The sequence below is a fragment of the Chelonia mydas genome, chromosome 6 (genome assembly GCF_015237465.2).
Source record: "Chelonia mydas isolate rCheMyd1 chromosome 6, rCheMyd1.pri.v2, whole genome shotgun sequence".
NCBI lineage: Eukaryota > Metazoa > Chordata > Testudines > Cheloniidae > Chelonia > Chelonia mydas.
Window position 1 is genome coordinate 101,282,739 of NC_051246.2, and position 11,212 is coordinate 101,293,950.

At 40.3% G+C, this 11,212-nt stretch overlaps 1 protein-coding gene across 1 annotated transcript in view; it reads left to right on the forward strand.

Moving 5' to 3' along the window:
- TDP1 (tyrosyl-DNA phosphodiesterase 1) overlaps window positions 1-3,548 on the forward strand; it is a 107,309-nt gene extending 103,761 nt beyond the window's left edge. The window contains exon 16 of the mRNA XM_037900817.2: window positions 100-3,548. Within this exon, the coding sequence (XP_037756745.1) occupies window positions 100-173 (74 nt within the window). The 3' untranslated portion in view covers window positions 174-3,548. The remainder of the gene's footprint in view (window positions 1-99) is intronic.
- Window positions 3,549-11,212: the final 7,664 nt, after the last annotated feature.

An 11,212-nucleotide genomic window follows, 5' to 3' on the forward strand; every position in this document is an offset into this window, starting at 1 on the left:
AATGGTGGTTTGCCATTGACTTCACTGGGGCCAGGTATATGTCTGTCATAAGCATATTTTAATTTTTTACTTATGTATTTATTTTTGCTTGTTTTGCAGATCGCCCATGGATCTGGAATATTCCTTATACCAAAGCACCTGATACACATGGAAACATGTGGGTTCCATCATAAAAGCTTCAAACCTATTGTGAGATTTCGGCATCTGACACAGCCTCCTACCATAGCTGTGAGACTAATTATTTCTGATTTTCAGATGTGGAGTTGTGCACTGGATAACTAGCTTCTTATTATGTCACATGTCAATAATATTGAGACATTGTTTGGGGAGGAGAGGAAGGGAGAATCCTTGGAGAATATGTAACCATATTGATCTTTATGGACTTCCTAAAAATATAACACTGTAATTTTAAAATACCGTTTTATATACTCATTGTAGTGGTCATTGCATTTTGGAAGGTGTTAAAATGACAGTGTAAGCTATGTTCAGAGGTTCCCACTGTTTTTAGCCAGAATATATTCAAATCTGTTAGTATTCTTTTGGATTGTTTTGGGGCCCCTCTTGATCACAGGAAGAGATTTGTAGTTACATTTTGAAGTTAGAAAGTGAATAAAAGGCAATTTTGTTACATTTTTCATCAACATGAAACCAACCCTTTTCTTTCACCTCTTTGGTAATTATTGTCCTCTCCTTTGAGAGCTTAACAGAGTTCAATTCATTTCCTCCCCATTTCTTCCTTCTCCAAAGCCCAAATCCTGTCCAAAAAACTCAGTGCAAGTAGCTGGACTTGAGTGCCGGGGAGCTACATGAGGAAATGAGGTCACATGCATCAGAGCTGCTCTGCAATTGCTACTCCAGTCTAAAAGCCCAACAGTACAGTTTTCAGAGTAGCGGCCATGTTAGTCTGTATCCGCAAAAAGAACAGGAGTCCTTGTGGCACCTTAGAGACTAACAAATTTATTTGAGCATAAGCTTTTGTGGGCTACGGCCTATTTCATCAGATGCATAGAATGGAATATACAGTAAGAAGATATATATACATACAGAGAACAGGAAAAGGTGGAAGTAGCCATACCAACTGTAAGAGGCTAATTAATTAAGATGAGCTATTATCAGCAGGAGAAAAAAAACTTTTGTAGTGATAATCAAGATGGCCCATTTAGACAGTTGACAAGAAAGTGTGAGGATACTTAACATGGGGAAATAGATTCAATATGTGTAATGACCCAGCCACTCCCAGTCTCTATTTAAACCCAAGTTAATGTGTATCTAGTTTGCATATTAATTCAAGCTCAGCAGTTTCTCATTGGAGTCTGTTTTTAAAGCTTTTCTGTTGCAAAATTGCCACCTTTAAGTCTGTTACTGAGTGACCAGAGAGGTTGTAGTGTTCTACCGATTTTTGAATGTTATGATTCCTGATGTCAGATTTGTGTCCATTTATTCTTTTGCGTAGAGACTGTCTGGTTTGGCCAATGTACATGGCAGAGGGGCATTGCTGGCATATGATGGCATCTATCACATTGGTAGATGTGCAGGTGAACGAGCACCTGATGGCGTCCTGTCCTCCTTGCCCTTTCTATTGCCTTGCTTCTCCTTCATTATTCTCAAAGTCATTCTGTGATGTATTAGCAGTAGTATTGTAAGCAAGACACAAGAAGTAACTCCACACTCTCTACTCCACACTGATTAGGCCTCAACTGGAGTATTTTGTCCAGTTCTGGACGCCAAATTTCAGGAAAGATGTGGACAAATTGGAGTAAGTCCAGAGAAGAGCAACAAAAATGATGAAAGGTCTAGAAAATATGACCTATGAGGGAAGATTGAAAAAATTGGGTTTATTTAGTCTGGAAAAGAGAAGAATGAGAGGGGACATAAGTTTTCAAGTACATAAGATTGTTACAAGGAGGAGGGAGAAAAATTTTTCTCCTTAACCTCCGAGGATAGGACACAAAGCAAATGAGCTTACATTGTAGCAAGGGTGGTTTAGGTTGGACATTAAGAAAAACTTCCTCACTATCAGGGTGATTAAGCACTGAAATAAATTGCCCAGGGAGGTTGTGGAATCTCCATCATTGGAGATTTTTAAGAGCAGATTAGACAAACACCGTCAGAGATGATCTAGATAATACTTATCCTGCCATGAGTGCAGGGGACTGGACTAGATGACCTCTCTAGATCCCTTCCAGTCCTATGATTCTATGTCCTGTTCTGTGGAGTCTGTAAGCTCCTTGGAGCCATTATGGTGCCCTCTCTGTGCTGTTTTGGATGCCAATGAAAATAATGTCATTTAGGTGCAGGGGGAAGAACTGCACTGACCAGACCCTTTGAGAGGTGGCTACACAGTGGTGGGAATCTCTTCTATAAGCTATGTCTATACCACAAAAATTGCCTGTTGCTGATCATTGCTGCTAGCAATGGATGCACTTGAACTGGTTCAGATGCAGGCATAGCCTGGGAGAAAGCATGGTTAACACATACTCAGAGCTGTTAGGCATAAAATATGCTGAACTCCCGATAGCTTTGAAGCACATTCTCTGAAACTGCTCTGAGCACAGTTTGTCCTGGATCTGCACTTGAGGTTGGGTACAGTTGTGCCCACTGCTGACAACCTGTTGTCAGCAATGCGTAATTCCTGCAGTGCGATCATAGCTTTCACTGCCACTCCCTTCTGCATGACACCACAGTGTCTTTCACAGTTTTGTTCTCCACTGTGCACAATGGAGAGAGGAATGTAGGTATTAAGATCAAGGATCTTGTCCCACAGATCTATTCTCCAGGGCCAAATTGAAGTCAGAGGGATGCCCCATTGTGCATACAAGATTTTGACCCTTTTTGAACTAGAATTTGACCACTTAAAACTCATTTAATGTCCCTAATAAACATTTTCTATGTATCCTATTCTGAGAGTTCTGCAACTAAACTACCCCTGAGCAAGGAGCAATATGTTTGTTGTGCTGCTCCTGGAGCAAGCTAAAAGACAGATCATGATTCAGAGACTCACAACCTGCCTTCCGGATACCCCCTTGCTCTGAGGGGAAAGTACCATGCGTCAAGTCCATAAATGGTAGAGGGTAATTCTCCCCTGCCCTGGTACACAGGCATAGCTAAAACAGACAAAAATATAGCATTTGAAGTTGAAACATTCCTACCCAATTTGTAATTTCTTATTTCTACTTGCAGTCAATTGAGAGAATTAAAAAATGGCACAATCTGTCTCTAAGCTAATTTTATCTATATGCAGTGACTTGACACTTCCACTATTGGGCCTTTGGAACTACAGATATGACTTCAGTGGGGTCATTATGTACTAATGGCTTATGACATCCAAAAAGGAAATGCAAAGTGACAGATGGTGTATATTGCTGTAATAACTCTGCCATATGATTGTTTTCCATCGTCTGTTCTTAACTAAATACTGTCACTGAGTTAATTACATTCACTATATACCAAAAGGTAGGACTGGTTAACATGGAAACAAACTAATTTATATAAGTAGTTGAACTATTGATTTACAGATAAAGAAGTTATTAAAATGGACTTTGATCAGTGTCTGGCTTCAATTTTAATTCTGAAAAGTTAACGGAAAAGCAGGGTCTTTCCATGGTAAGTCTCTGGTTTTAAATAAGACCTTCAATGTGTAGTTATAGCCAGTAAACCAGTATATTTTTTTAAAAGCCACTTGTGTATTCTAAGTCCTATCTGCTTACATTGCTGACTAGATTGTTCTAATTTAACTTAAACTACTGTTTTACTCCATTTAGCCCTGCAGAGCCAACACAACTTTCAGTGAGTGAATTGGATTCTAGTCTGATTCATACATCAACAGAATTGTTGTCTAAGTTCCACATGTTTAATCTTTACTTCTTACAAAATCAGTGCTAGAAAGAATCCAGTTTCACTCTCATATTCCATGTTGAGTTTGCAGAGATGGAGGTCAGGAAAAAGTCTTGTAAATAGAGCAGATTTGCTCTGAAAATCATTGAGATATAATAAACAAGAAATCTTGCACAAAATAACCACCACCACCCAAAACAAAACCCCAGAATGCTTACTTACCTGTTCTGTAGCTGCTGTTCTTTGAGATGTGTGTGCAGATATGTATTACACTTAGGTGTGTTCATGCCGAGTATACCAGAGTCAGACTTTTTTCCCACAGCAGTATCTGTTGGGATAGCGCACGCACCCTACATCCTCCTGGCCCCTCCAGAGGAAATATAAGGGTTGCCGCTGCCCCAACCCCCCTCAGTTCCTTCACAGCAGAGCAGATGGTTTAAGACCCCAATAGAGAGGGGACAGAGGGCAGGTCATGGAATACGTATCTGCACCCACAACTAGAAGAAAAACAGTTACAGAACAGGTAAGTAACTGTTTTTCTTGTTCGCCTTGTTGCAGGCATGTATTCCACTCAGGTGACTCCCAAGCAGTACTGTGGGTTCAGAGCCTACTTGAATAATGATTGAAATATGACTTTGCCAAAGTTCACATGCAATCTAGAAATTGTTGAGATGACACAGTGAAAAGTAAATGTATTTACTGAGGACTCTACAGATGTCCAGAATGGGAACATCCCTGAAGAAAGTAATTGATGCAGCCTGAGCCCTTGCAGAATGGGCCAAGAGTCTTTGCAGAGGTGGAATATGACTGCCCTGTATGCTATTGTAATGCAAGAGGTAACTAATGAGACATCATTTGTGCTGACGCTGCCTTGGCCCTTCATGTGATCTACATAAGACACAAAATGACAAGAATACTGTCTGAAGGACTTGGTCCTATCCAAGTTAAAAGCCAGTGCTCTCCTGACATCTAACTTACGTGGACGTTCCTCATCTCTGCTAATTTGCAGTTTGGGGAAGAAGACCAGAGAAGTATTGTCTGGTTTAAATGAAAAGCTGACACAACTGTAGATAAAAACTTCAGGTGTGGTCATAAGGCTACTTTGTCTTTGAAGAGCACTGTGTAAGGAGGACCTGCCTGTAACACTGGCAGATCAGGTGCCAGCTTATGCCAAGGTCCCCATGCCTAACTTGAATACTGACAGACAAATAGCTGGAATCAGTCTTTTTCACCTGTGTGTTAGTATTGTTAAAATAGGTATTAGTTATAAACATGTTTAGTGTTTAGATTTTATTGAATGCTTGTAAATTGCTGCATGCGTTAATCCCGCTTATAACATTTGTATGCCATATTGTAAAGTAATATTTGAGCATTTGCACTGGAAGCCTCCATAACTATGTAAATAACCAGACAGGAGAGAGACATTAAGTGTGAAATGCTGTCCTCCAACAGAAGGTGTTATGGCCTTCCCCAAAAGGAAGGCCCATCGACCAGACAAACTGTTGAGAAACATCAAAAAGGACAAAAGACGTTGTTTGCTCCCCTCCCCCCGCAATGAAGAGCAGATGTGCAAGAGAATTGTTCCCATCAGCTGAGTTGGCAGTTTGAAGCAGAATGGGGGAAGGGAGAAAACCGCCTAACAAGGAGGAACTGTAACTCTGTGCTGCTTGGACTCTTGAGGGCAAGGTTTTCTGGGCATAAGCAAGAGATCCCTGGTGTTTAGCCTGGGATAGCCCTAAAGGACATATAAGGCTTGCTTATTATAGAAGCTGCTATTACCTTTTGAAATATTCAACTCTGAAATATTCAACAGTGTGTTTTTCTGTGGTAAAATGCTGATTCATCAGAATCAAAACATTCCACAGGAATGCGTCTATTTTGATTAAATTTCAGCAGGATCCTGCCTGGTTTCTTGCCAACTTAGCAGCCCAACTCCTTAGCAGTCAAGGTTGCAGCCCTGACTCTCAGGCCTTCCAAGGTTCCTGGCTCTTTCACAGCCCAGAAGCCCAGGGAGTCCCAGCTCCGAGGCTACCTGAGCTGGCCTGTTCCCTGCCTGGTAGGCTGACAGGGCCCTGGGCAACTTGGAAATGTTTTGGAAATGTCTAAACGAAATGTCATTTCAACGTTTTCTAAATGAAATTTTGGAATTCCTATTCCATGGGAAATTTTGGAATTTCATTTTTTGTTCCATTTTGGATTTTATTTCATAATTTCCCACAGAATGGGAATTCCTGTTTCCAGACAGTTCTAAATATGGTTGGTAGAAAGGGGGTGCTGTAGCCTGGTCAGTCCCGTCTAAAAGTAGGGTGAGGTGCAGTGCAGGTTTCCACTCAAAGAGGCACCGGTTTAGACCTGTCATTTGGAAGGGGTATGCACAGAGAGATTGAGAGAGGGCAAAGGTACAGCTAAGCCTTGCAACAGAAGCTCTCTCCAGGTCAGGTTTAAGACACATTGCTGGGTTTATATGGGGAACTCAGACTGTGCTTTCCCATACTGTATGTGCTCTGGGGATAATCTATCTGCTGCTGTCAACCCAACATCTTTCCCCTAACTTATAAAAATGCCTTTTAAAAAAAAAGGGAAATAAAGCTGTTTCTTTGACCAGTTGTGGAGAAATTATTACTCAGCATATCATCTTTTTTTCCTTGATAAACTGCAGTTGTTTCACCCTTCTTCCCACTTGCAGTGAACTAGTTCTTACGCTAGTTCAAAATAAAAAATGATTTCTGATAACCATGGCAACAAAAGGATTCTTTGCTCCTTATAGTCACTTTGTGCCACATGGTGGACTGGATCTTTTAAAAGGGCATTTGTCCAACCTACCTGTGTCTCATTAACAGCCTTGCAATGGGGTCTGATAGAGGGCAGCTGATTCCTATAAAGAGCAGCAGGAAGCTGCAGAGAAGAGGGGGATTCTCAAGACACTAGAGTGGCATGGAACTGTTAAAGAAACCTGGAAGCTGTGGAGAGTAAGGTTCCTGTGGGCTGCAGAGACAAGAGGGCTTCAGGACAGATTTGAGATACCAGGGGAACAAGACTCCAGCCAGCTCTGGTTGATAGTGGCCTGGTAAAAGCAGCGAATTAAGTTGGACTTTGTGGACTTTAATCTTGGGACTTTGAATTTTATTCTGAACTTACTTTTATGTTAAGAAACCCAACCCTAAGGGGAGGGGTCTTTGCACAGAAAAACCTCTGTGAAGTAATTGAGAGTTCCCCCTTCAAACTGAGGCAGGGTGCCTGTAGAGTGATCTCAGGTCAGGAAGTGGTGCTTGTATAGATCCAATACATTTTACCTTCTCCCCAGCGCAGGGGTGAAATTGAGAGAGACTGTGATTCTCCAGACTCGGTTTTCTTCCTGGGTGACTCCTGGGGCAGCACAACTATGCATTGTTCCTTAGTTCAGGACATATCAAGCCCCATTGAAGGCCCTGATCCAACGCCCCATGAAGTTGACTGGAGTCTTTCATTTGCACTTTGAATGGAAGCCAACAGCACAAAAGAAAAAAAGCAAGACCCTAAAGAGATAACAAATGTTTCATCCTACATATAAAAATGCCACGTATTACAGTAACTTCATTGTTTGTTGGAGTTGCTAAATGGCCACTGTGCTTTCTGAGCCAGTGCTTCCAGTCCCACAATACAGGACATTAATTCATTGTATTTTGTGGTGTTGGAACTTTCACTCTATGAAATTTCTACATATTGATGCCTCTGCAGATAAACACAGTAAATATGAACAAAACAACTAGAAGAAATTACTGTACATGGAGTAAGTCCAAATAAAAGCAGCAGAAAAAATGCAGGTGATCTCAGTTTAGATGGCAAGAGCCTAATTCCAAGGTGAATAAATGAGTGTAATTTAAATCTTACTCCTTTTTCCAGCTGTCCATGTCATACAAATTTTGGACCAGATTCTGATTCCCTGCCTCAGGGAATAGCACTTTACCCAATGAATAGTCCCATTGATTTCAGAACTATGTGTGGAGTGCGATACTACCGTGAGTAAGGGTATCAGAATCTGGCCTTGAGACTCGCACCCACCTTCTTCATGCCCTCTGGGTTTGGCCCACTTAAGCTGCTGTAACTCTCATCCTGAGTGGCTAAAGACAGGAATGTAGCAAGAAAAGCACTAATGAGGTTGTAAAGATCTGTGAGTTCAAATAAACAGCCTCACATTTCAATTTACACCTTCTGCCAGCTCTTTGTTTTTTCCCTTTTAGTATGCTACAATTTTCCCACTCCAAATGTCTCACAATTACTGTCTCTTCTTTCTCTGTAAATTAATTCCCCAATTACTGCTTTCCATGTGAATTTGTGCAGCTTTCCACAGTGCTATGTACCCTGCATCAGTGAAAAGTAAAAAATTAACCTCTTCAGTTGAAATAAAATATTCTCTGTTGCTTAGAACATAAGAATGAGAGCTAGAGCTTCTGGGGTTTATTTTTGACTCTGCCGCAGACTTACTGTGTGACTTTAGACAAGTTGACTTTTCTGTGCCTTAGTTTCTCCTTCTAAAATGCGTGTCTTTACGGACCCCACTCTGTAGAGGCAGAGTTGTGAACTTAATGAATGTTTGTAAGCCACCTGGAGAGCCTATTCTACTAGGTGCTATATGGACATTATCACTTAGAATCATAGAATATCAGGGTTGGAAGGGACCTTAGGAGGTCATCTAGTCTAACCCCCTGCTCAAAGCAGGACCAATCCCCAATTTTTGCCCCAGATCCCAAATGGCCCCCTCAAGGATTGAGCTCACAACCCTGGGTTTAGCAGACCAATGCTCAAACCACTGAGCTATCCCTCCCCCACCCCCACTTAAATTAAGTGTTTCTTTCAAATACCAATCATAGGAACTAGCCCAAGTTGCTAGCATACAGTGACAGGACTGTTTCAAGAGAACCAAAATGATGCCATGTGAAGTGCAATCAAATGAATCTCTCTTAAAATAGTCCTGTTGCTGTGTGCAAGCAACCTGGGCTTTGTTCCTGTGATTGTCAGTAGAAACCTTACAACTTTTCACTATTTTATGCATACTTGTTTGTTCTGGAATGCTCATTCATTAATTCTGCTTTCCTTCCTATTGAATTATTTATTATTAAGAAATGTGTAAGCAATGTTACCCTGTTGGTTGGTTCTGCTACACAGCTTAATTGATCTACGTGCTACTTTTAATAGTGTATTACTTTCCCATCTAAACACCACTTAAAAATTAAATGCCTTGCATAATGACAGGTTTCAGAGTAGCAGCCGTGTTAGTCTGTATCCGCAAAAAGAAAAGGAGTACTTGTGGCACCTTAGAGACTAACAAATTTATTTGAGCGTAAGCTTTCGTGAGCTACAGCTCACTTCATCGGATCTTTTTAAAAATTAAAGTTTATTTCTCTAGTGTGATAACTCTAGGGAGAAGGAGTTGTCACAAGCAAGCTTGGGTACAATTTATTCCCCAAACTATACTCATGCCTTTTGTTCATGATCTGTTGATGGGTGTTTTTTCTCCTCTGCCCTCATGGGCTCTGGTGTATAACAACTGTTCCTATTATAACACTCTCAGCTACAGTTGTTTGTACACTGAGACATTCAGCATCTTTTTCTGTCCTGTGTTACATCTTTTCAAGGAAAGCAGTCCGTCTTGCAATAAAATGAATGAAAAGCAGTTTTTTTTCTGACCTTATTTATATTCTAAAAGCATCAAAAACTTGACTTTATTCTCACCAAATGCATTGTTTTTCTTAAGCTTTTTTCCATGTGCACTTCATATGGATGATACTCGTGTTCATGTTCCATATTTGCAAACCATTAAGTTCCACAGGGGTGGGTAAAGTCTGCTCCAGCCTAGTGTGAATAGAAGATGTGGGTTACTCCTCCTTAAGAAGCAAAAGGATATGTAGAAGAAGGAACTTTGAAGGATGGCTGTGAACACGGCAGAGAAATCAGGAAAATAAGATGGACACTGTAAAGGCCCTGGAGGAAGGAGGCACATTCAGGACGTCTATTTGGAGCCAATTAGCTATTGGAAATTAAAACAAAAGCATTATACATTGTGTGGTCTTGCTATCTTGAAATGAGAACAAAAATAACTAAACACCCACTAGATAACACCACACATTTATTGCAGTGACATAACTGCACTATGTCTATCAGTTTCTATGGTGTATATAATTACATGGACACATAGCAAAAAAACCTGCTCTGAATACTTATCAGAAAAGGTTACAATTAATCAGTAGATTGATGATTTGCCTTCCAAAAGTGGAGGAACTCTTTTGAATGTGTTGGAGTCAAAGTCAGAGGGGGTTTTGGTCAAGTAACTTCAGCTCTCTGTATTTTTGCCTCAATTTCCCCTGTAAAACTTCATTTGTAAAGCATTTTGAGATCCATCAATGAAAATGTGTGTATACTAATATGTTCTAATTATTAAGTAAATATTTGTCCTGATAGACAACTTTCCATGACTACAAGTATGTTATTGAAGAGGTAAATACCACTGACACTTCGTTTATTAAATGACAAGGAAACATGCAGATCAATAGAGTCACTATTTGCTTAACATTGGAAATGGAAGATATAGAAAATGTTTACATTTCTCATTTCTGAATCATGCCTATTTTAATTATAAAACAAACAGTTCCAAACTGTACAACTTCCATGTTCAGCTGGCTTTTACTGACTTATAGATGTGTCCACTAGCTATGGGCCAGATGCTGCATCCCTTACTCATGCTAAGTAGTATGTACCCACATGCATAGTCCCTTTGAAGTCAATGGAACTGCACAAATGAGTACTCATCATAAGGGTTGCAGAATCTAGCCGTAAGTTATTCTGGATGTCCGAAATGTCAGATATTTCAGATAAAATTCATTTTTCAAATTAGTTTGCCAAGAATCAGAGTTATTTGTAAGGTTCAACAGAAGTCTGTCTTAGTGTGATGGTGCCCCCCTTAAGGCTTTATGGAGATATGCTTATGAATGTATATATGACATAACTAGAATATGTTTTATGCTACATATGCCATGTAACATATCTCTGTAAAGATTATGATCTACTGAATCTATTAATCCTATTTGTATGCATGTGTCATTTTTGTATTCAAAGTTATGAATATTGGCTGTGTACTGGCTTGATTTTTAAGTAACCTTTGTAAAGCAATTTGGTCAGCTTCTTGAGAAAGGAATGTGCAAATCAAGAAGCACTTAAAGTACAATGGATCTTGGAATGCTCCAATCCACATAAGAAGTTTTCCTGGAGGCATTCAAGATACCATGTGAGCAGTGGCTTCTGCCTGTAAAAACTGAGAGTCATGCATGGACATGTGACTTGCCCAGGTGACTCCAGAACTCCATCTTCGAGCTGGAGTTTGCATAGGAGAGAGGAGGGTGTC